The sequence below is a fragment of the Coregonus clupeaformis genome, chromosome 18 (genome assembly GCF_020615455.1).
Source record: "Coregonus clupeaformis isolate EN_2021a chromosome 18, ASM2061545v1, whole genome shotgun sequence".
Lineage (NCBI taxonomy): Eukaryota > Metazoa > Chordata > Actinopteri > Salmoniformes > Salmonidae > Coregonus > Coregonus clupeaformis.
Window position 1 is genome coordinate 22,499,620 of NC_059209.1, and position 26,127 is coordinate 22,525,746.

At 42.3% G+C, this 26,127-nt stretch overlaps 1 protein-coding gene across 1 annotated transcript in view; it reads right to left on the bottom strand.

The window, feature by feature from the left end:
• LOC121550748 (unconventional myosin-Ih-like) overlaps nt 1-26,127 on the bottom strand; it is a 72,864-nt gene that overhangs the window by 12,557 nt on the left and 34,180 nt on the right. The window contains exons 13-25 of the mRNA XM_045227056.1: nt 23,613-23,693; nt 23,295-23,386; nt 22,928-23,022; nt 22,722-22,768; nt 21,737-21,817; nt 20,880-20,985; nt 20,569-20,686; nt 7,091-7,204; nt 6,924-7,000; nt 6,774-6,842; nt 4,237-4,321; nt 3,859-4,021; nt 3,664-3,747 (exon numbers count right to left, since the gene is read on the bottom strand). Coding sequence (XP_045082991.1) covers nt 3,664-3,747; nt 3,859-4,021; nt 4,237-4,321; nt 6,774-6,842; nt 6,924-7,000; nt 7,091-7,204; nt 20,569-20,686; nt 20,880-20,985; nt 21,737-21,817; nt 22,722-22,768; nt 22,928-23,022; nt 23,295-23,386; nt 23,613-23,693 — 1,212 coding nt within the window. The remainder of the gene's footprint in view (nt 1-3,663; nt 3,748-3,858; nt 4,022-4,236; nt 4,322-6,773; nt 6,843-6,923; nt 7,001-7,090; nt 7,205-20,568; nt 20,687-20,879; nt 20,986-21,736; nt 21,818-22,721; nt 22,769-22,927; nt 23,023-23,294; nt 23,387-23,612; nt 23,694-26,127) is intronic.

Genomic DNA, 26,127 nt, shown 5'->3' on the forward strand with positions numbered 1-26,127 from the left:
CTTGTGGAGGTCTACAATTTTTTTTCTGAGGTCTTGGCTGATTTCTATAGATTTTCCCATGATGTCAAGCAAAGATGCACTGAGTTAGAAGGTAGGCCTTGAAATACATCCAAAGGTACACCTCCAATTGACTCAAATGATGTCAATTAGCCTATCAGAAGCTTCTAAAGCCATGACATCATTCTCTGGAATATTCCGAGCTGTTTAAAGGCATCGTCAACTTAGTGTATGTAAACTTCTGACCCACTGGAATTGTGATACAGTGAATTATAAGTGAAATAATCTGTCTGTAAACAATTGTTGGGAAAAATACTTGTGTCATGCACAAAGTAGATGTCCTAACCGACTTGCCAAAACTATAGTTTGTTAACAAGAAATTTGTGGAGTGGTTGAAAAACGAGTTTTAATGACTACAACCTAAGTGTATGTAAACTTCCGACTTCAACTGTATGTATTCACCCCCTTTGCTATGAAGCCCCTAAATAAGATCTGGTGCAACCAATTACCTTCAGAAGTCACATAATTAGTTAAATAAAGTCCACCTGTGTGCAATCTACGTGTCACATGATCTGTCACATGATCTCAGTATATATACACCTGTTTTGAAACGCCCCAGAGTCTGCAACACCACTAAGCAAGGGGCACCACCAAGCAAGCGGCACCATGAAGACCAAGGAGCTCTCCAAACAGGTTAGGGGCAAAGTTGTGGAGAAGTACAGATCAGGGTTGGATTATACTTTGAACATCCCACGGAGCACCATTAAATCCATTATAAAAAAATGGAAAGAATATGGCACCACAATAAACCTGCCAAGAGAGGGCCGTCCACCAACACTCATGGACCAGGCAAGGAGGGCATTAATCAGAGAGGCAACAAAGAGACCAAAGATAACCCCGAAGGAGCTGCAAAGCTCCACAGCTGTGATGAGGTGGTGTTGAAGGAGTCAGGCGTAGGAGGGTAAATCACAGAATAACAGGCTTTAATCCGCAAAATACAGGTTTACGCAGAAATGCGTCAAACACACTCCAGGGCACAAAACAGGCACACTGGAAAATACAAGGCACACGGGAAATACTCCCGTCGATACAAAATACCCAAGCTCCACCGAGCTTCACTAACCTCCACAATAAACAATCACCCACACAGACAAGGAAGCAGAGGGTACACTTATACAATGACTAATGAGAGAATAAGGACCAGGTGTGTGTGATTGAAGACAAGACAAATGGATCGGCAGTAGCTAGTAAGCCGGTGACGCCAAACGCCGAAACCTGCCCGAACAAGGAGGGGAGGCTGCCTCGGCGGAAGTCGTGACAACAGCGGAGATTGGGGTATCTGTCCATAGGACCACTTTAAGCCATACACTCCACAGAGCTGGGCTTTACGGAAGAGTGGCCAGAAAAAAGCCATTACTTAAAGAAAAAAATAAGCAAACAGGTTTGGTGTTCGCCAAAAGGCATGTGGGAGACTCCCCAAACATATGGAAGAAGGTACTCTGGTCAGATGAGACTAAAATTGAGCTTCAAGGAAAACGCTATGTCTGGCGCAAACCCAACACCTCTCTTCACCCCGAGAACACCATCCCCACAGTGAAGCATGGTGGTGGCAGCATCATGCTGTGGGGATGTTTTTAATCAGCGGGGACTGGGAAACTGGTCAGAATTGAAGGAATGATGGATGGCGCTAAATACAGGGAAATTCTTGAGGGAAACCTTTTTCAGTCTTCAGTCTTCAAGCAGGACAATGACCCTAAGCATACTGCTAAAGCAACACTCGAGTGGTTTAAGGGGAAACATTTAAATGTCTTGGAATGGCCTAGTCAAAGTCCAGACCTCAATCCAAATGAGAATCTGTGGTATGACTTAAAGATTGCTGTACACCAGCGGAACCCATCCAACTTAAAGGAGCTGGAGCAGTTTTGCCTTGAAGAATGGGCAAAAATCCCAATGGCTAGATGTGCCAAGCTTATAGAGACACCCCAAGAGACTTGCAGCTGTAATTGCTGCAGAAGGTGGCTCTACAAAGTATTGGCTTTGGGGGGGGTGAATAGTTATGCACGCTCAAGTTTTCAGTTTTTTTGTATTATTTCTTGTTTGTTTTACAAGAAAAAAATATTTAGCATCTTCAAAGTGGTAGGCATGTTGTGTAAATCAAATGATACAAACCCCCCCCCCCCCAAAATCAATTTTAATTCCAGGTTGTAAGGCAACAAAATAGGAAAAATGCCAAGGGGGATGAATACTTTTGCAAGCCACTGTAACAACAAGATAACTAATGTAAAACATACTGTGTCCATAATAACTATATAGGTTGAGAACCTTTGTGAAAGAGCACAGTTTGAAAGATATGGCATATAGAAGCAAACCGGATGGACATCATGAAAATGATCGGAGAGGTTGAGGGTAGAGGAAGTAAAAACAAACAAAATACAACTGTTGTAAAATTGACTGTGTCCATAAAATGTATATAGTATGTATAAACTGGATTTAGAGGCCTAAGCGTTGTTGTTCACTAGTTTACTCCAATTAGGGGAGGGTGGTGGGGTTGGAAAGTAATAAAGGAATATATATATTTTTTAAAGGATGTGTATATATATATGTATGTATATGTATTTATATGTATGTATGTGTATATTTATGTATGGGGGATTGGAAGTGATGCACACAATTACATTGATGGAAGTTACAATCTATCTATGACTGTAAGTCGCTTTGGATAAAAGCGTCTGCTAAATGGCATATTATTATTATTATTATTACAATATTAAAGCTGATCTACCCCCTAAAAAAATATATAATAATATTAATAATTGTTAAGGGCTCCACACAGTCAACGGATCCAACGGAGCTTCGCTTGTGTAGCTCTCTACGTAGTTTAAAGTACTTTTGTGCAGCTGAATTTTTGGAACACTCCGTAGCTCTGTTTGTGTAGACTGTGAAATCACTGTGGAGAGCCCTTTAATCTACCATCGTACGTCGATTTGGTTGCTATCTCTCTCCCCTCTGCTCCCCTCCTCACTAGAGTCACAGACGCACACCACATTTGGATAATTGTTATTTTTTGCATTTCCATGAGGTTCTGTTGTTGCCTCTAGAGCTAATTTGACAACAAATCCTTTAGGTATGTCCAGTGTGCCCTGGCACTCCCTAGATTGAGAAGGGTACAATTGCGGCCTGCAATTCGGGCCGTTCCTAAAATGGGCATTCTTGCATCTGCAGGAACCGCTCTTTATACTTCTATTGGTACATTTTTAAGCTAGGACAGGTGGGAGGCGGGGGCGCTCCAGTACAGTAGGTGGTGTTAATGCACAATAACGTTGGATGGCAACCGCCGATAAACCTCACAGAAGAAAGGGCGGGGGAGACAGCAGTAGCTAGCTAGCCGTACACCGGTAGACAGTGTCCTTCGTCACCGCCTGTCGGGCACTTATTTTCCGCAGTTCTGTTAACGACGGCGAGGGCAGGTAAATAGCTAGCTATTTAGCTAACACACGGTGTCGCACACCAGTAGTTTTACTTCTACTTGAGTAAAAATGTCATTATACATAGTAACAGTACTTCTACTTGAGTAGGATATTTCAGTACTCTTTCCAAATCAAGACCGGGGTGACAGTGGGACTCATTGGGTTAAAATTGAAAATGAAGGAGTAATTCTGGTTTTACCTGTGCTTTCTGTTGTGCAGTGATACCTCTGATATACTTTCTCACCATGAGACGCATGTGGAGCTGACGCAGGATCTCTGATGTCTGTACAAGTAGAGCAAGCACAGTTCAACAGACACGTTTCACTGAGCTTCCACTTTAAGCAAAATAGCCATCCTCAATTCAATGTAATTGAATTCCAATGTGAATACATACCTCCGTCAATACAGGTGGAGGGGTTAGCCAGCTGGTTTTATCCAGAACCATTTTGGGGAGATTGTCTTTCAGCCTGTTTAGGTAGTTCTGTCTGACAAAGGCCAGGTATTCTGAGTTATCTGTGGTCTTTGCCTCCCCTCTTGCCATGTATCCTTTAATGAACCTGGGATAAAAAATGATCAAATTGGTAATGTATTTGTAATACTGCCCTCTACCCTCTGGGACTCTGCTGTGAATGATAGGCTTCTATCCACTATGGACCTACAGTATGGTGGCATAAACTCTAGTATAGAGTATAAATGATGTTATGTAATTTTGGTTGATGGATCAACATTGTAGTGTTAGAGCCTGAAGATATAATATTGTCCTCCATCTTACTTCTTGATGACCTTGACAGCCCATTGTCTCCTCTCTTTCTCTTTCCTGGCTTGTACTCCTCTCCAGCAAGTCTCAATCTTGGTAGCTAAGGAACACATTACACAACAGGTATCATAATAAAAATGGAGAGAACGGTGAACTCATTTAATGTCTGTAGATTTAGTTTTAGTTCAGACTACTTTATTCTGTTTGCATGGCCAGTGAAATTAATATATAGCTTGTCTACAATGTTACTGCTCTCCACAAAAGTCACACCATTTATCCTATGTCATGTTACACAGATCATAATATACTGAACAAAAATATAAACTCAACATGCAACAATTTCAAAGATGTTACTGAATTACAGTTCATATAAGGAAATCAGTCAATTAAAAAAATTAATTAGGCCCTAATCTATGGATTTCACATGACTGGGAATACAGATATGCATCTGTTGGTCGCAGATACCTTTAAAGAAAAAGGTAGGGGGCGTGGATCAGAAAACCAGTCAGTATCTGGTGTGACCGCCATTTGCCTCATGCAGCATGACACATCTCCTTCGCATAGAGTTGATCAGGTTGTTGATTGTGGCCTTTGGAATGTTGTCCCACTCCTCTTCAATGGCTGTGCAAAGTTGCTGTATATTGGCGGGAACTGGAACACGCTGTCGTACACGTCCATCCAGAGCATCCCAAACATGCTCAATGGTTGACATGTCTATTGAGTATGCAGGCCATGGAAGACCTAGGACATTTTCAGCTTCCAGGAATTGTGTACAGATCCTTGCGACATGGGGCTGTGCATTATCATGCTGAAACATGAGGTGATGGCGTCGGATGAATGGCATGACAATGGGCCTCAGGATCTCATCACGGTATCTCTGTGAATTCAAATTGCCATTGATAAAATGCAATTGTGTTCGTTGTCCGTAGCTTATGCCTGCCCATACCATAACCCCACCACCACCATGGGGCACTCTGTTCACAACGTTGACATCAGCAAACCGCTCACCCACACGACGCCATACACTTGGTCTGCGGTTGTGAGGCCAGTTGAACGTACCGCCAAATTCTCTAAAGCAACGTTGGAGACGGCTTATGGTAGAGAAATTAACATTACATTCTCTGGCAACAGCTCTGGTGGACATTCCTGCAGTCAGCACGCCAATTGCACGCTCCCTCAAAACTTGAGACATCTATGGCATTGTGTTGTGTGACAAAACTGCACATTTTAGAGTGGCCTTTTATTGTCACCAGCACAAGGTGCACCTGTGTAATGATCATGCTGTTTAATCAGCTTCTTGATCTGCCACACCTGTCAGGTGGATGGATTATCTTGGCAAAGGAGAAATGCTCACTAACAGTGATGTAAACAAATTTGTGCACAACATCTGGGAGAAATAAGCTTTTTGTGCATATGGAACATTTTTGGGATCTTTTATTTCAGCACATGAAACATGGGACCAACACTTTACATGTTGCGTTTATATCTTTGTTCAGTGTATATATAATAAATATATGCCATTTAGCAGACACTTTTATCCAAAGCAACTTACAGTCATGCGTGCATCCATTTTTTCCATATGGGTGGTCCTGGTAAACAAACCCACTATACTGGTGTTGCAAGCGCCATGCTCTACCAACTGAGCTACAGGCAGTGTTGGGGAGTAGTGAACTACAGTAGCTTGGTGGTAGTTGAACATAATTCAAATCTAGGTAATCTTTTCAGTAGTTAATTACTTTTTTTGCCATGTAGTGGTGTAGCTAACTACTGGAACTACACACTACTCCCCCCCCCAACAACATTTTTGTAAAAAATAAAATATGGATGAAGGAGGAAATAATTTCCTTTCTTTATCGGTATCAGACATGCCTTATTCTCACTTGAAACATCGTTTTATGTGTTTAATAGGCTAAATTACACATTATGTTAACATATGAACCTAAATTGATCTGTTCTTGCAATTTGTAGTCTATGACATTTCAGATTTACATATGATAATTAAATGTAGTGAACAACTTTTTCAAAGTAACTTTAGTTAAGTAAACTATATTTTTCTTAAAGGGCAACTCCACCACTTTTCAACCTAATATTCATTATCTTCAGCACAATACCAGTATCAACATATTTGAAAACGGTTAAAAGTTCTACCCAATGACATCATTAAAGATAAAACATTTTAAAAACCGTTATTTTAAAACACTATGAGATTGCAGTGATGTGAGGAGCAAGAAAATACCCTCCCGTTGGCTTGAAATTCATTGCAGCTTTTGAAAATCACAGTTTTTTACTTTTAATCCTTTCTTCTTATATATATATTTTTTTTACCACAGATCATAGAAATGCACTGTTTTCACATATGTAGACACTGGTTTGGTGCTGGAGATGATGAATATGAGGTTGAAAAGTGGCGGAATTGCCCTTTAAGGGTAGGTTTAGTGTAGCTTAACTTCTTCTAGTGTGAAGTAATTGGTAGCTTGGTAACTATATTTTCAGAGTAGCTTCCCCAACAATGGCTACAGAGGACCACATGATGTAGCTTAGCAGTCACTTACCGGCTTCTTTCTGTCTTCTGAATTGTCCTTTTTGCCAGTATCCCTTGTACTGGGCCTGAATCCTTGATGCTGTAATATCAATGAGTAATATTGAAATCTCTATGCAAATAATTAAAACCTCTTGATTTATCTTAGCTTTCCTGTCCTTACCAAGTTCATGTTTGCAGACCTCGAAGGCATCCTCTGTGGCAAAAAGTGTCCTGGGGTGGCGGATAAATATCTTGGTTCTACAGTGAAATGGAAAGTTAACAGAGGTTTGTATGAAACCAATTTAGTCAAGGAGAAATGAGTTGCCCACAATGGTGAGCTGCTCTCACCTGCCCATTTTGTACTCATCTGGCAGATAACCTAGGTGCTGCACCAGCACTTCCACTCCTTCTGCAGCCACTCCTCTCCAATAGGGCCAGGTGGCTGGGCATAAGGGCTTGTATCTGGAGGTGGATCACACATCACCTCATTATCCTAGATGGATGTAGGCCTAATGCTCTACAGTATTTTGTACTGCACTGAATGTAATACATGAGCTTGTTTGTGTTGAGACACAAGACACATTTCCCCCAAGGGGACACAATAAAAAAGAAATAATAATGGACAGATAGAAATGTTAAAAATAGGGGAGAGTTGTCAAACTTTTTTTTATTACTTTGGGGAGAGTTATGTGGTTTTTTTATTGGGCACAGGGGAGGGTAGTGCGTTTTTTCCCTGGTTTGCATTCACTCTTTTGCAGGTTTTACTATATAATTTCTTAATTTATAATTTCTTCCATATAGTCACATTTCCTTATCTGCTTGCATGTGCCTCCACTATATCAAGGTGTTTTGGTACTTCCTTTATGCACTACACTTTTCTTCACGCTATTTTTTACTATACCACAGGTCAGTATAGTCTACCAGTCTAACTGTCATAGTGACATACAGTGAGGGAAAAAAGTATTTGATCCCCTGCTGATTTTGTAAATTTGCCCACTGACAAAGACATGATCAGTCTATAATTTTAATGGTAGGTTTATTTGAACAGTGAGAGACAGAATAACAAACAAAGAATCCAGAAAAACGCATGTCAAAAATGTTATAAATTGATTTGCATTTTAATGAGGGAAATAAGTATTTGACCCCTCTGCAAAACATGACTTAGTACTTGGTGGCAAAACCCTTGTTGGCAATCACAGAGGTCAGACGTTTCTTGTAGTTGGCCACCAGGTTTGCACACATCTCAGGAGGGATTTTGTTCCACTCCTCTTTGCAGATCTTCTCCAAGTCATTAAGGTTTCGAGGCTGACGTTTGGCAACTCGAACCTTCAGCTCCCTCCACAGATTTTCTATGGGATTAAGGTCTGGAGACTGGCTAGGCCACTCCAGGACCTTAATGTGCTTCTTCTTGAGCCACTCCTTTATTGCCTTGGCCATGTGTTTTGGGTCATTGTCATGCTGGAATACCCATCCACGACCCATTTTCAATGCCCTGGCAGAGGGAAGGAGGTTCTCACCCAAGATTTGACGGTACATGGCCCCGTCCATCGTCCCTTTGATGCAGTGAAGTTGTCCTGTCCCCTTAACAGAAAAACACCCCCAAAGCATAATGTTTCCACCTCCATGTTTGACGTGGGGATGGTGTTCTTGGGGTCATAGACAGCATTCCTCCTCCTCCAAACATGGCGAGTTGAGTTGATGCCAAAGAGCTCGAATTTGGTCTCATCTGACCACAACACTTTCACCCACATATACAGGCAAACTTCAAACGGGCCTGTATATGTGCTTTCTTGAGCAGGGGGACCTTGCGGGCGCTGCAGGATTTCAGTCCTTCATGGCGTAGTGTGTTACCAATTGTTTTCTTGGTGACTATGGTCCCAGCTGCCTTGAGATCATTGACAAGATCCTCCCGTGTAATTCTGGGCTGATTCCTCACCGTTCTCATGATCATTGCAACTCCACGAGGTGAGATCTTGCATGGAGCCCCAGGCCGAGGGAGATTGACAGTTCTTTTGTGTTTCTTCCATTTGCGAATAATCGCACCAACTGTTGTCACCTTCTCACCAAGCTGCTTGGCGAGAGTGTGCTCCTAATCTCAGCTCGTTACCTGTATAAAAGACACCTGGGAGCCAGAAATCTTTCTGATTGAGAGGGGGTCAAATACTTATTTCCCTCATTAAAATGCAAATCAATTTATACAATTTTTGACATGCGTTTTTCTGGATTTTTTTGTTGTTATTCTGTCTCTCACTGTTCAAATAAACCTACCATTAAAATTATAGACTGATCATTTCTTTGTCAGTGGGCAAACGTACAAAATCAGCAGGGGAACAAATACTTTTTTCCCTCACTGTATGTAGTTGTAGGTGGATCGTTTATCAAGATATGCAATAGGCTAACGAGCAATCATACCACATATTAAAGCATTAACAAATAGAAATAGCTGATAGGCAGCGTAGAGGCCAGCTGCATTATTGCGCATGAAATAACAGTGAAGACATGAGACACGCAGCTCAGAAAGCTCCCCTGTTGATCTTCTTTAGGGACAATACAATTATCCTACCCTAGACTAGCCTACAACACCACAATGCAATGAATAATTGCATTATTGTTTTCAAGTGAGTACAAAATTCTACTCTAAGCTGCAGTGAAAATATAATTTGACTAAAGGCACAAAAGCCCTGTGATTTGAATGTTTCATTCCATTTGGATCAGTTGTGAATCCTAGAAAGGCACAGTAACAGGCCAGTCTGGCTGTATTTTTAATTCTGATACTGATGCACTGTCTGTTGCAGATCATCATTCTCCCATGTCGTCCTATAATAATGTGGTCACATAGGTTCTAGGTGCGCGAGGAATAGCCTAACGCTTTAATATAGCCTAAATATTTAGCATTTAACTTTTTTAATGTATTACCTTTTAATGTGGCATAAACATAACCAGTCACAATGTTTTAATCTGATTAGGGATTAGGTGTCACGTTCGTTCAAGGACGGGTCAGACCAAGGCGCAGCGTGATATGCATACATGTTTATTTAAACTGAATAAACACACGACAAAACAAACCAAACGTGAAGTCCAAAGGCTGAACACAAAACTAGCCTAAACACGGAACAAGATCCCACAACTAATGAGTGCCAATAGGCTGCCTAAGTATGATCCCCAATCAGAGACAACGAGCGACAGCTGTCTCTGATTGGGAATCACACCCGGCCAAACATAGACATACAAACCTAGAATGAAAACATAGAACTACTAACATAGAATATTCACCCCCTGACTCAACATATAAGAGTCCCCTGAGTCAGGGCGTGACATTAGGTTACTTCAAAAGTCTGCCATAGGCATGCACACATTTGTCCAAAATATAATTCCAGCATCCTCAAAATGGCTTCACATTAACCAGGTTTCCATCCAACCTTTTTATGCGAGTAAAGTACACTCTTAGGAAAAAAAGGTGCTATCTTGAACTTAAAAGGGTTCGTTGGCTGTCCCCATAGGATAACCCTTTGAAGAACCCTTTTTGGTTCCAGCTAGAACAATTTTGAGTTCCATGTAGGACCTTTTCCACAGAGGGTGCTACATGGAACCCAAAAGTGTTCTACGTGAAACCAAAAAGTGTGCTCTCAGGAACCAAAAAGGGTTCTCCTATGGGGACAGCCGTATAACCCTTTTGAAACCCTTTTTTCTAAGAGTGTACATGTAGGATAAAACATGTCACGACATCATTGGAAAGCATGCAGTTTATTAGGCTACAGATTAATTAAGTTATGATGAACTTCACAGGGTGGTGAAAGTGCACGGTGATGAGCTTGATGCTCCTTTCAAAAAATATCGAGGGTTCAGGTGACATGAATCAAATCAAATTTTATTGGTCACATACACATGTTTAGCAGATGTTATTGCGGGTGTAGCGAAATGCTTGTGTTCCTAACAGTGCAGTATTATCTACCAATACACAACAATACACACAAATCTAAAAGTAAAAGAATGGAATTAAGAAATATATAAATATTAGGACGAGCAATGTCGGAGTCCAGAGTATAAATATATATACTGTATCCTAACTGACCTAAGCCAGGGAATTGTTTTTAAATGTCAGGAATTGTGAAAAACTGAGTTTAAATGTATTTGGCTAAGGTGTATGTAAACGTCCGACTTCAACTGTATCACTCCCTTTGGTACCTTCCCTAGGTGTTATTGATTCTGTTGTCTGTACGCTACTCGTGTTTCAGAATTACGTCTCACCAAAGGGAAGCATCAGGGAGTTTTTTATTTTTGTTGGTGACGTCGGGTCTGGGTGCCGCTGCCGAAGCAACCGGGGATGCCTCAGCTAGCTCGTCAGGATATATAATAATAATAATAATATGCCATTTAGCAGACGCTTTTATCCAAAGCGACTTACAGTCATGCGCGCATACATTTTTTTTTTGTGTATGGGTGGTCCCGGGGATCGAACCCACTACCTTGGCGTTACAAGCGCCGTGCTCTACCATGGAGGATCCCATGCCTCAGCTGGCTCAAGAGGTTCACAAGCCTCAGCCGGCTCGTCAGGCTCCCATGCCTCAGCAGATGCGACCGGTCCCCGGGTTTCAGGAGAAGCGACTGTTCCACCCCTGGTCCTCGGGACCGTCCCTCTGGTCGGCGTCGTCCTGCAGCTCCTCAGCTGGCTCGACAGGTTCCCGCGCCTCAGCAGAAGCGATCGGCCCCCAGGTCTCATGAGAAGCGACCTATCCGCCCCTGGTCCTCGGGACCGTCCCTCTGGTCGGCGTCGTCCTGCGGCTGTCACTTATACTCCCCCTCTGGCACTCAAGGTCGCCAGTCTGCTGATTATTACGCACACCTGTCACCATCGTTACGCGCACCTGCACCTCGTCAGACTCACCTTGACTCCATCACCTACCTGATTACCTTCCCTATATATGTCACTCCCTTTGGTTCTTTCCCTAGGCATTATTGATTCTGTTTCATGTCTGTACGCTACTCGTGTTTCTTGTTTTGTTCTATGTATTATTTATTATTAAATTCACTCCCTGTATTTGCTTCCCGACTCCCAGCGTACACGTAACAGAATAACACCTCACCAAAGGGAAGCATCAGGGAGTTGTTTTGTTTTTGTTGGTGACGTCGGGTCCGGGTGCTGCTGCCGAAGCAACCGGGGATGCCTCAGCTGGCTCGTCAGGCTTCCATGCCTCAGCTGGCTCGACAGGTTCTCAAGCCTCAGTTGTCTCATCAAGCGTCCGTGGCCGAAGCTACCGGGGATGCCTCAGCTAACACGTCAGGCTCCCATACCTCAGCTGGCTCGAGAGGTTCACAAGCCTCGGTTGGCTCATCAGGCTCCCATGCCTCAGCCGGCTTGTCAGGCTACCATGCCTCAGCCGGCTCGTCAGGCTCCCATGCCTCGGCCGGCTCGTCAGGCTTCCATGCCTCGGCCGGCTCGTCAGGCTCCCAATGCCTCGGCCGGCTCGTCAGGCTCCCATGCCTCGGCCGGCTCGTCAGGCTCCCATGCCTCGGCCGGCTCGTCAGGCTCCCATGCTTCGGCCGGTTCGTCAGGCTCCCATGCCTCAGCAGAAGCGACCGTTCCCTGGGTTTCAGGAGAAGTGACTGTTCTGGTCCTCGGGACCGTCTCTCTGGTTGGCGTTGTCCTGCGGCTCCTCAGCTGGCTCGACAGGTTCCCGCGCCTCTGCAGAAGCGATCGGCCCCCAGGACTCAGAAGAAGCAACCTATCCGCCCCTGGTCTTCGGGACCGTCCCGCTGGTCTCATCAGACTCACCTGGACTCCATCACCTTCCTGATTACCTTCCCTATATATGTCACTCCCATTGCTTCCTTCCCTAGGCGTTATTGATTCTGTTTTAGTGTTTCATGTCTGTACCCTACTCGTGTTTCTTATTTTGTTCTATGTATTATTTATTATTAAATTCACTCCCTGTACTTGCTTCCCGACTCCCAGCGTACACGTTACATAGAGATTAAATATGTCCGTAAACACTCCAGCCAGCTGGTCTGCGCATGCTCTGAGGACGCGGCTGATGATTGATGTTTGGCTGCCGTTTGATAAATATAAATAATTTCTGTCCGTAATAATCTCATCATGTAGTAGGCTATGTTGAAAATGAGAGACGTTTTTGACAATTTCCAATTATTATTACTCAATTCTATAGTTTGGGTAGCACCAGTGATTTAAGTAAGAAGTTAATGTCATCTAAAACAATAATCTGGTTCCATTACGTGGAACTGTTTCCAGAATTTAAGTAGATCCAAGTAAATGTTTTTAGTACCGAATATTGAGCTGATAAGCTAGCACCAACTTTTTGAAGTACCTAGCAGATTTGTTAAACAACAGGTTTCATATTTTGACTAATTGATGTCACAGGGACATATGTCAATGCAACAGGTAAAAATGATAATATTACAAGAAAGGGGCTTTGGGATTGTTTACTTTAGAAGGTGCCTATTCCGCTTGACGGGACACTGTATCATCTGATGTGTCTGAAGTATAATTCTGTATACGCATGGTTTTATCAAGACTTCCTGCCCTAAATGCAGTAAACTCGATTAAGATTAAGAATTCTTAGGACTGACTAAGTTTACCAATGATTCTGTATCTCTCCTTTTGAAAGGCTTCATTAGGCAGGTGCCTTAGGAGAGCAGTTATTGAGACTGTGTACTATACAGTATAAAGGTACCTGGATCCGGCTGTTAAGGGAGCTCCCAAATAAAGTAAGGGCTGGCCATTTTGTTTGTTTTTATACCTACGTGTTACCACACGCCAACACCCACACTCAACCCACCTGAATATTTGTTAGTGGTGTTAATACTGTGTTTGATTTATTGTTTGGGGTCTTTTTATTTTAGTTTTAGTGGGTTTTTCATAGGTTAGAAAGGATGCACCTTAAAAGGCTACACAAATGAAATTTTCTGAAGTATCTATTGTCTGAGTTTTGGTTGCACACATGTAAATTATCTTAATAAGAAATGTACTGAAAAATCCAATGTAAACCTGGTACACAAAATGTTTGAAATATTTGAAATATCTTTAAATAATGAGTCTGAGGTAAAGGGGAAGAAAAGGGAAAGAGACACTCACTTAAATGGGTTTGAATTACCTCTGTTCTGACTTTCTGGTGAGGCCTGATCACCCTCACTAGAAAGGCTAGAGACATTGGGTGCGAATTAAATGTAATATGTAAACACTGATAGTTAGGAAGAAGTTTATAATTTATCAACAGTCCTATGTGTGATTTGGACCACGGGAGAGAGAGAGAGAGAATGCTGCCCCTGAATGAGGGAAACCTGTCGCTAGTCTATTTTACTATTCCTTGAATTATCTTATGGAATACAATTATTTTATCAAGGGTTGTAATTCTAATTTGATTTTTGATTTTTGATTTAACCGGCAGTGTTTTTGTGTTTTTTTTGGGACGCATGAAGTCATGTGAGTCATGTGTCCAAAGAGGGAATTACCGGTCCCCTGGGGCCCTTTGGTAAATATGCAAATTGTTTTTGTTCACATGCCTGCCTATAAAAGGAAGTGTATTGCTGTTGTTGTTTTGTTTTTGTCTTGCTTCAATACAAATCTCACCAGATTGAGTCTGCTGGATGGTCGGGATTTCTCCCTAAGGATTAGTCCTCTGACTCCCTGACCCTGTAACTCTGCGGTGAGATCGCCAAGATGATAGGTGAGTATAAGCCAATTTGCAAAAATGGTTTCAACTGTGTGTTGTTATTCTCTTTGACATTTGTTTTAGACATTTGTATTAAAAATATTGGTAGTAGTAATAATTTGTCATACAGTAAATCATTTTTCTGGATTTCCTGAATCAGAAATGCTCTAAACTAAACTGTTTTTCTGGTCAGTCCTCTCTCTCTCAAGGTTATGGTGAAGGTGACCACAGATGGTATCTGGATGCATGGAAGGGATAATTTGACCAAGAACAGTGTGAGCCTCACCTCCTCTAACCGGCTGAAGTAATGACGACAATGGCGTTCACTATGGTCCTTCACAACTTCTACCTGAAACCTGAGTCCGAGCCAGCAACCTGTGTACAGCATCCAGTCGAAGCTATCAGCTGCCTTTTCTCTCATGCCATTTCTTTCAGGAGTGCGACATGAGTCCACGTGGAGTGAGCATGGAGAGAGATCCCGTTCAAACTTCTCTCATGCTGCTGGTGCACTGGTAGGAAAATGGCCAAGACATAATGGACCTAAAGGATGGTGGCGGCTCAGGTGAGAGATTCATCCGCTTGGGAAAATCAGATTATTCCCCAGATATTGAAATCGGGACATTATCAAGGGCCATCCACTTTGAACATGTGTGCCATTTGGAGGACAAACTGTAAAGCTAGCTGAAGAAGAAAATGAAGAAACGCCAGAAGAATGAGTGCCGTGAAGGAGCGGGGTGGTCAACCATGCCCGTAATTGATTTAGGCTTGTCCAAAATTGTTTATTTGGGGTATCAGGTTGATTGTGGAGGTCTGCACAATGCAACTTTTATAGTAATTTAGACAAAGAATGCACTGAGATATCAATCTGTCATTACCACAAATGGGGGCCGTGATGAGAAAAGTTCATGCTAGAAATACAAGATGAATATACTGCATGTCAATGTAAATGTACATTCTGCCAGTGTCGGTGTGTGCTATGTTGAAGGTCTGAAATTCAAGTGATAGAACCAATATGAAACACTAAGGACTGTCATTCTAAATTTGGGTTGGATAATTGATCAACAGTTCTAATCATGATTTGGAAAAGCGAGGCTTCTAGAGACAGAGCGATGCCCCTAAAATGTGAGGAGAGCCACTAGATTGTAGCTTGGGCTAACCTTCTCATTCTTATCAAGGTTGGTGTTAAACTGTCATAACAGGTGTTCTCTCTCTTCCCTGTGAAAGTCAATATGGTTTCTAGGTGGTGTGGAACATGTGACTAATCATTGTTTCAGATGAAGGATTGTTAGAAACAGACATTTTTTTTTGTAACTGACTAATTAATTTGAGCATGTTTTATAACTATATATGTGGAGCAATTAATGTGTTATGGGTTAGATGGAATGATTGATGTGCAAATGTATTTGTGGCCGGAGGCAAAGTACAAGGGGGGCCTGTCTCTGAGACAGAATGTTTCTATAAGGGTGAGATAAGTCCTGAGCCAAAGGGACCAATACAGGCCCAGAATAGTGGCCCAGAAGATGGTAATCGTAGAAGGAGTCCTGAGCCAAAGGGACCAACACAGGCCTGTAGTGGCCCAGAAGTTAAGGTGGTGAACTTTACTGTAGCATTGGCAGGAAAAATGCCTTTTAAGACTATGACCAACAATGTACTATGAATCTTAATGGATCAAATGCTTGCACAGTTGGGTTTCTGGTGACAGCTATGAGAATTGTTCCAAACAATGAGAAGATCTGAAGGCTCTGTTTAAGAGACTACAAACCTCCTGGAATGAGGAGAGATAAGAGGTCTCTAGCTGACATCACTCACACTCAGGCACCTGCCTCCAGGTTCTTTGGTGTGTTTTTCCCTGGGTATGGAGGGTAAATTGGCTCTGCAGAACAGAGGCTCTTGACTATCTTTTGGCAAGACAAGGGGGCACTCGTGCAATCATTGGCGATAAATGTTGTACTTTTGTCCCAGATCACTCTTTCTAATATGACTGATCTCGCCGAATACATTGCCACTGTTGCTAAGAATAATTCCCCACAACCAGAGTGGACGCTTGCAACTTGGTTGGAATCCCTGTTTGGAAGTTGGGGATCCCAATTTGCCAAATGGGCTGCAGCATGTGTTTTCTGCTTAGTTTGCCTAATTGTGTTATTAACATGATGTGTATGTATTCTGTATTATTCTATATTATGTATTGATCAATTCACTCCAGTTAATATAAGTTTAACCTTTATTATGATGATAGTATTACCATACTAATTAGATTGTATAACCTAGAATGAAGGGTTTGAAAGTGTGTAGCTCATTAAAATGTAACGATTATTATCACAAGAGTGATAAGAGGAGGGAATGTGAAGGAAATGTTATCGTGTGAAGAGACAGCCTTGAAAATGTTAATCTTGTCTTTCATGTCATAAATAATCATTGGTTCCTGCCTGTGCTTGGTAAAGATATGAGGGGGGGTGTCATGACCCCCTCCTTAGGACCATCTGGCAAAATGCACAGAATATGTTCTAGAAGTTAAGATAGGAGACGGTGCCAGATACATGCAGGAACCAACGCTATGAACTTGTCTTTGTAAGCAGTACATAAGAGATCTAACAGGACTGCCCCGACAGCTCACTTCAGACCGGTACTTTATGCATCTAAATTTGACTGTGACCTCTCCAGCTTGCTGTTAATAAAGAATGATACATTTAATATTGACTTCAGGTGTCCCTGGTGCAATTTTCTACGACATTGGATATACAGTTGAAGTCGGAAGTTTACATACACCTTAGCCAAATAGATTTCAACTCTGTTTTTCACAATTTCTGACATTTAATCCTAAAAAGAATCCCTGTCTTAGGTCAGTTAGGATCACCACTTTATTTTAAGAATGTGAAATGTCAGAATAATAGTAGAGAGAATTATTTATTTCAACTTTTACTACTTTCATCACATTCCCAGCGGGTCAGAAGTTTACATACACTCAATTAGTATTTGGTAGCATTTGCCTTTAAATTGTTTAACTTGAGTCAAACGTTTCGGGAAGCCTTCCACAAGCTTCCCACAATAAGTTGGGTGAATTTTGGCCCATTCCTCCTGACAGAGCTGGTGTAACTGAGTCAGGTTTGTAGGTCTCCTTGCTCGCACACGCTTTTTCAGTTCTGCCTACAAATGTTCTATAGGATTGAGGTCAGGGCTTTGTGATGGCCACTCCAATAACTTCACTTTGTTGTCCTTAAGCCATTTTGTCACAACTTTGGAAGTATGCTTGGGGTCATTGTCCTTTTGGAAGACCTATTTGCAACCAAGCTTTAACTTCCTGACTGATGTCTTGACATGTTGCTTCAATATATCCAAATAATTTTCCTTCCTCATGATGCCATCTATTTTGTGAAGTGCACCAGTCCCTCCTGCAGCAAAGCACCCCCACAGCATGATGCTGCCACCCCCGTGCTTCACGGTTGGGATGGTGTTTTTCGGCTTGCAAGCAACCCCCTTTTTCCTCCAAATATAACGATGGTCATTTTGGCCAAACAGTTCTATTTTTGTTTCATCAGACCAGAGGACATTTCTCCAAAAAGTACGATCTTTGTCCACTTGTGCAGTTGCAAACCATAGTCTGGCTTTTTTATGGCGGTTTTGGAGCAGTGGCTTCTTCCTTGCCGAGCGGCCTTTCAGGTTATGTCGATATATAGGACTCGTTTTACTTTGGATATAGATACTTTTGTACCTGTTTCCTCCAGCATCTTCACAAGGCCCTTTGCTGTTGTTCTGGGATTGATTTGCACTTTTCGCACCAAAGTACGTTCATCTCTAGGAGACAGAACGCGTCTCCTTCCTGAGCGGTATGACGGCTGCGTGGTCCCATGGTGTTTATACTTGCATACTATTGTTTGTACAAATGAACGTGGTACCCTTACTTGTGTCATGCACATAGTAGATGTCCTAACCGACTTGCCAAAACTATAGTTTGTTAACAAGACATTTGTGGAGTGGTTGAAAAACGAGTTTTAATGACTCCAACCTAAGTGTATGTAAACTTCCGACTTCAACTGTATACAGTGAGGGAAAAAAGTATTTGATCCCCTGCTGATTTTGTATGTTTGCCCACTGCCAAATACATGATCAGTCTATAATTTTAATGGTATGTTTATTTGAACAGTGAGAGACAGAATAACAACAAAAAAATCCAGAAAAACGCATGTCAGAAATGTTATAAATTGATTTGCATTTTAATGAGGGAAATAAGTGTTTGACCCCTCTGCAAAACTTGACTTAGTACTTGGTGGCAAAACCCTTGTTGGCAATCACAGAGGTCATATGTTTCTTGTAGTTGGCCACCAGGTTTGCACACATCTCAGGAGGGATTTTGTCCCACTCCTCTTTGCAGATCTTCTCCAAGTCATTAAGGTTTCGAGGCTGATGTTTGGCAACTCGAACCTTCAGCTCCCTCCACAGATTTTCTATGGGATTAAGGTCTGGAGACTGGCTAGGCCACTCCAGGACCTTAATGTGCTTCTTCTTGAGCCACTCCTTTGTTGCCTTGGCAGTGTGTTTTGGGTCATTGTCATGCTGGAATACACATCCACGACCCATTTTCAATGCCCTGGCTGAGGGAAGGAGGTTCTCACCCAAGATTTGACGGTACATGGCCCCGTCCATCGTCCCTTTGATGCGGTGAAGTTGTCCTGTCCCCTTAGCAGAAAAACACCCCCAAAGCATAATGTTTCTACGTCCATGTTTGACAGTGGGGATGATGTTCTTGGGGTCATAGGCAGCATTTCTCCTCCTCCAAACACGGCGAGTTGAGTTGATGCCAAAGAGCTCGATTTTGGTCTCATATGACCACAACACTTTCACCCAGTTCTCCTCTGAATCATTCAGATGTTCATTGGCAAACTTCAGACGGGCCTGTATATGTGCTTTCTTAAGCAGGGGGACCTTGCGGGAGCTGCAGGATTTCAGTCCTTCACGGCGTAGTGTGTTACCAATTGTTTTCTTGCTGACTATGGTCCCAGCTGCCTTGAGATCATTGACAAGATCCTCCCGTGTAGTTCTGGGCTGATTCCTCACCGTTCTCATGATCATTGCAACTCCACGAGGTGAGATCTTGCATGGAGCCCCAGGCCGAGGGAGATTGACAGTTCTTTTGTGTTTCTTCCATTTGCGAATAATCGCACCAACTGTTGTCACCTTCTCACCAAGCTGCTTGGCGAAGGTCTTGTAGCCCATTCCAGCCTTGTGTAGGTCTACAATCTTGTCCCTGACATCCTTGGAGAGCTCTTTGGTCTTGGCTATGGTGGAGAGTTTGGAATATGATTGATTGATTGCTTCTGTGGACAGGTGTCTTTTATACAGGTAACAAACTGAGATTAGGAGCACTCCCTTTAAGAGTGTGCTCCTAATCTCTGCTCGTTACCTGTATAAAAGACACCTGGGAGCCAGAAATCTTTCTGATTGAGAGGGGGTCAAATACTTATTTCCCTCATTAAAATGCAAATCAATTTATAAAATTTTTGACATGCGTTTTTCTGGATTTTTTTGTTGTTATTCTGTCTCTCACTGTTCAAATAAACCTACCATTAAAATGATAGACTGATCATTTCTTTGTCAGTGGGCAAACGTACAAAATCAGCAAGGGATCATATACTTTTTTCCCTCACTGTATGTCTTTAATTTTTTTACTGACAAATAAAATCAATCAATCAATCCAAACTGTGCAGCAGCCATTTGATGAATGGAATGAGACATCTGTTACAAAACACCAAAACGTTTAATGACATTCGATACTGGGTAGTCCTACATGGTAGGGAGGGATGTATTTTCTGTTGGTCTAGATTGACATAGTCTATTTATTGTGGTGTTAATGCAAACCATGATATTGAAGTGCCCAAAGTCAGTATGCTTTGTTCATTGGTTTTGTGGTGCATTGGCACAGAAATCTGTTGGAGGAATATTTGTTGCATATATTTTATATAATTATAAATATGGCATCAAAATGTTGAACATCTGATTTACTTTGAGTTAATTCTATGAGGGGGGATGGTGTGCAATTTATTTAACTGTAAAAGGGCAGGGTCATACCAACAGCTCATGTGAAGGCAAAATCATCAGCTGAAATTCCTCCCTCTACAAATTAATCAATGTGGTCTGCTAAAGCAATAAGTTCCGTTGGCCTACCTCTGCAGAAAAACCTCGTAGCGGCATCGGTATGCAAAACCTGCCCGTCTGACCCTAAGGTGTTCCATCAGCCCCAGGTACTTTACTTGGTGCCGAACCAGCACGTCGTCAAACCGCCCTGTTGTGTGTGTGTGTGTGTGTGTGTGTGTGTGCGCACAAAAGAGGGAGGAGAGAAAGACAGAGGGAAAAAGAGAAATAATTAAAGAGAAATTGCTTCATAAACACAGTTGACAGGTGCAGTTTTGCAGTTTGGAAGTGCCACCAGCTGGTGATGATATGGTGCATGTTGTTGAGGTCAGAGGGTCTCTCACCTGGCTGTTTGGACTCGTTGGATTTGAGGCAGCGCACATACCAGGGCTCCTTAGACATGAGGATGTCTGTCAGTCCCAGCAGACTGCTCTTAAACTGGCTAGCAACCTACAGAGAAACAGGCCTGGAATCAGTGTCAGTCCCAGCTGACTGCTCTTACCTAAACTGTCTGGCAACCCACAGAGAAGCAGGCCTCAGATCAGTGTCAGTCCCAGCAGACTGCTCTTAAACTGGCTGGCAACCTACAGAGAAACAGGCCTCAGATCAGTTGTTGAGTCCCAGCAGACTGCTCTTAAAGCTGAGATCCGCATAAGGTGAAACAGCGCCACTGGTCGCTTCAGCCGCACTTGTTATTTTTTTGCTTTTGAAACAGCGCAGAGGAGCATCCTGCATCGTTGTAAAAAAAAGGACCGTAGTACATACTCTGCTGTTCTTTCGCATGTGCAATGATGTGCAATTTTGTCTGAGGGGGGAAAAAAACGGTGTTCGTTGTTTGAAGTAACATCTTTGTTGTTCAAATGTCGCAAACGGATGTGGCAGTTTCACCGCTACAGATTCCAGCTTTAAACTGTCTGGCAAACTACAGAAAAGCAGGACTCAGATCAGTGTCAGTCGCAGCAGACTGCTTTTACAATTTTGTGTTGTTTCAAGGGGACAATAAATAATCCAATTTAAACACAGAGCAATCCATTGCTTTTCTCAGTTGTTGGTCATTCTGAAAACTGTGCGTCCCCATACAGCCATACTATATATAATATGTTATACTATTGAGGCAATGTACAAGGAAAGAAACAATGTAATCGTGACTTCAGGGGGACAGATGAGAAAGAGGTGGGGGAAAATCTTGGTGAGCTCTCACCGTCTCTGGTCGCCGCCTGCTATCCGACTCCTTTGATGCAAAGCACTCTCTGACTATGGTATTTTTAGATTGCTGCATCACCTGTGGGTAGGGAAAGGGGGGTGGAGGGGAGGGGGTTAAACCATTGAATTAGGAATTAAAATACTAGAATGGACATGAACCTTCTTTTGATTGGATAAAGGTCAGCCATTTTGGTCAAAGAGGTGCCAGTGCTGTGATAAGATATTGTGTAAAATAATGAATTTGAAGAATTGATCTGCACTGTATGTATGTTAGCTAGCCAGTTTTAGAGGAATGATTCCATACATTTTTCAAATTAACTGCCAATATGCCAACATTCCATTCAAACAATGCAGTCAATCCTCAGCTGAAATCAGTTGATGATAGGACTTAGACAAGTTGTAAATGCAACAAGTACTGATATTGTATAATAAAATAGCAAAAATGTAGACATTTATGGTGTGTTTACATATATTTTAGAGGCTATTTATACAGTAAATGTGTATAATACCCATATAAACTGTATTTATAATTATATTACAATATTTTAGTTTGACAATAATTATATTACATATTATCACATGCCTTACTTTCATTTTCCTGCATAAGTAAAATCAGGATTATGCCTCTACTGCCATTTATTCCAATTAGACTAGTTTGGATTTCTCCCTGACCAATATGGCTGTCATTTTCACCCCATTCTGGAACTTTGAGGGTTTATGACATAGCCCCTCTAGTAATTTAATAGGACCTCTATGGGGTAACTACACACACACACACACACACACACACACAAACACATACTCACACACACCACCCATCAAAGTGTATACTCAAGACCCATTGGCCATATTCACTGCATTCCCCTCCTCTATTATTTACAGTAAGTCTACAGGAGAATAAATAATTAAGGAACCAATTGAAAAGAGTCCCTTCCTCTCTTCCCCGTCTCACATAATACATGAGTAGAAACCTGCAGACTCACATCTTTGATGTTTCTGTATAACAGGTCATTGTTTTTGTTGAGGAACCCTGGGATGACACAAATAACAACAATAACAACATGTGAGAGAGTGTCCTGAGTGAGAAGGGACACGTGAGAGTGGCAGTGAGATCTAGTAGTAGGACATGTAGGGACATTGAGGAGCAGAGGAATGCCACCACTGGGCCTGAGACCATGGTTTCCCTTACCCACAACGCAGTAGGTGACCTCCCCAGCGTAATGCAGAAGGCGGAAGTCGCCCCTCTCCAGCGTCTTTCGCGTCTTCTTGTCAGCCAGCTTGTGCCTGCAGTCAACGGGATAGAGAGAGATAGGGATGAAGAGTGAGAGGAAATTAAGGACAGAGCCTAAGCCTTCTTATTGTGTCGACTTACAGGGTGGGACAATGACAACAGGTCTATCAGCAGAATGTTTAAGGCTTTGGGCTTAAGTGATAAAGGAGGTTGACTTAAGTGACAAAGTTACACCATTGTATATCCTTGAGAAGGGTAGTGTGTGGTCAACATGTACGTATGCAGGAATGTGGGGCCGGGAGGGAGGGGAGGTAGCTGCACTCACGTGACGAAATGAGGGTGACTGTTTAATCTTTCCTCAAGCCTCTCCAGAAACGTGAGGTCAGTGGCCTCTCCAGGCCTCAGGCACTCTTCATCCTAAGAAAGCACCAAGATTATCACTGCTCACCATTTCATTTGTCTATGTCCTTTCCAAGACCAGACCAATAGGATGCATCATGTTACTGTATGGGTTCAGTCTTATGGGCGTCCAAAATGGCACCCTATTCCGTATGTAGTGCACTTCTTTTGACCAGAGCCCTATGGGCCCTGATCAAAAGTAGTGCACTAGATAGGGAATAGGGTGCTGTTTGTGTGTCCTCACCAGCACTGAGATGATGCCCCTGTGTTTCTCCTCCACTAGGTCACAGATAATCTTGTTGTTGAAGAACTGGACAGGCTCCCACTGAAGAGGAAAGGAAATAGGTGATAGGAAAACATGGGTAAGTGAGGGGAATACTACCTGAGCCAAACTCAGCAGAAACACACACAACCCACTGGGCACACCACGTCATTTCAGCGTTGACAATTTGGTAATATTTGGGTGTTACGTTAATCAATGATACTCCAACCTCAAAAAGACAGCCAAAAGTTTGTTGAATTCCCAATGTGTTATCACTATGCTTTCAACCATCTAAAAAACAACCAAATTCCAATGGACAATCTATGTCAAATTTTGGGTTTAGTTGTCACCTAACTGTTTTATCACTGCACTATCAACCATTTAAATACACAACAAAGGTCGGTAACACTTCATTTTAAGGGGTCCTTATTACAGTGTAATTACATGTGTAATTACAGTGTAACATACGGAAGTCCAGAAAGGACATGAATGAATAAATAAATTCCACAATTATGTTGAGATCACAACTTATTTATCTAATGATCATGACATAACAAAAGTTGTTTTGTCACGATCACAAGATAAACTCTATAAATAGGAGAGTGGACGTATTGATGATGGATTGACAATACTATTATGGCTGAGTCGGTAGAGCCCAAAGTGGATCAGCGCATACGTTTTTATTGATTGCTACACTAAGCGATGATACATTTCATGCTAACATAATGCTTTCATTTGTTTTGGAGCTCATTATCAGTTTATAAGTTAGAATGTTAGCAAGCTCAATGTCCCTTACCTTGAGATAAAAGCTTGTGGAACATCTAAGCCCTCATGGGGCATTTCAGTCCTGAATGATGCCTGACAGGCAGCCCTGTCACCCAGGCTGTGTGCCACCACCAAGACCACAGCCAATCTAACTAGCTAATTTACCTAGTCTTGTGAGCGAGAGAGTGCTAGCTAGGTAGTCTTATTAGCTAGCTAGCTAGCTTGTTATCTGTGCTGGTTGTTAGCTTGCATAACTGATATGTGTATAATTGTGAGGGACACTTCATGTTTTATGGATAATATTTCAATTTACAGAGTGGGTGAGCTCCATTCCTGACAGGCTGTTTAGATTCAATTCCAGCCTCAGAGCTTGATCAGATTCAATAGCAGCCTCAGAGGCTGATAAGTCAGGATTCTGCCTTGTAGGTTTTCATAGGTACAGCTCCTTGCAGGCAGATTAGCAGTCAGTCCATTATGTACAGTTGAAGTCAGAAGTTTACATACACTTCGGTTGGAGTCATTAAAACTCGTTACGGATCCGTTGACTGTATGGAGCCCTTAACAATTATTAATATTATTATTCTTTTTTTTTAGGGGGTTGATCAGCTTTAATATTGCAGATAGATTGTAACTTCCATCAATGTAATTGTCTGCATCACTTCCAATCCCCCATATGTTTTTTTTTCTCGCAAATATATATATACACATATATACATACAGTGGGGAAGAAAATTATTTAGTCAGCCACCAATTGTGCATGTTCTCCCACTTAAAAAGATGAGAGAGGCCTGTAATTTTCATCATAGGTACACGTCAATTATGACAGACAAAATGAGAAAAAATAATCCAGAAAATCACATTGTAGGATTTTTAATGAATTTATTTGCAAATTATGGTGGAAAATAAGTATTTGGTCAATAACAAAAGTTTCTCAATACTTTGTTATATACCCTTTGTTGGCAATGACACAGGTCAAACGTTTTCTGTAAGTCTTCACAAGGTTTTCACACACTGTTGCTGGTATTTTGGCCCATTCCTCCATGCAGATCTCCTCTAGAGCAGTGATGTTTTGGGGCTGTCGCTGGGCAACACGGACTTTCAACTCCCTCCAAAGATTTTCTATGGGGTTGAGATCTGGAGACTGGCTAGGCCACTCCAGGACCTTGAAATGCTTCTTACGAAGCCACTCCTTCGTTGCCCGGGCGGTGTGTTTGGGATCATTGTCATGCTGAAAGACCCAGCCACGTTTCATCTTCAATGCCCTTGCTGATGGAAGGAGGTTTTCACTCAAAATCTCACGATACATGGCCCCATTCATTCTTTCCTTTACACGGATCAGTCGTCCTGGTCCCTTTGCAGAAAAACAGCCCCAAAGCATGATGTTTCCACCCCCATGATTCACAGTAGGTATGGTGTTCTTTGGATGCAACTCAGCATTCTTTGTCCTCCAAACACGACGAGTTGAGTTTTTACCAAAAAGTTATATTTTGGTTTAATCTGACCATATGACATTCTCCCAATCCTCTTCTGGATCATCCAAATGCACTCTAGCAAACTTCAGACGGGCCTGGACATGTACTGGCTTAAGCAGGGGGACACGTCTGGCACTGCAGGATTTGAGTCCTTGGCGGCGTAGTGTGTTACTGATGGTAGGCTTTGTTACTTTGGTCCCAGCTCTCTGCAGGTCATTCACTAGGTCCCCCTGTGATGTTCTGGGATTTTTGCTCACCGT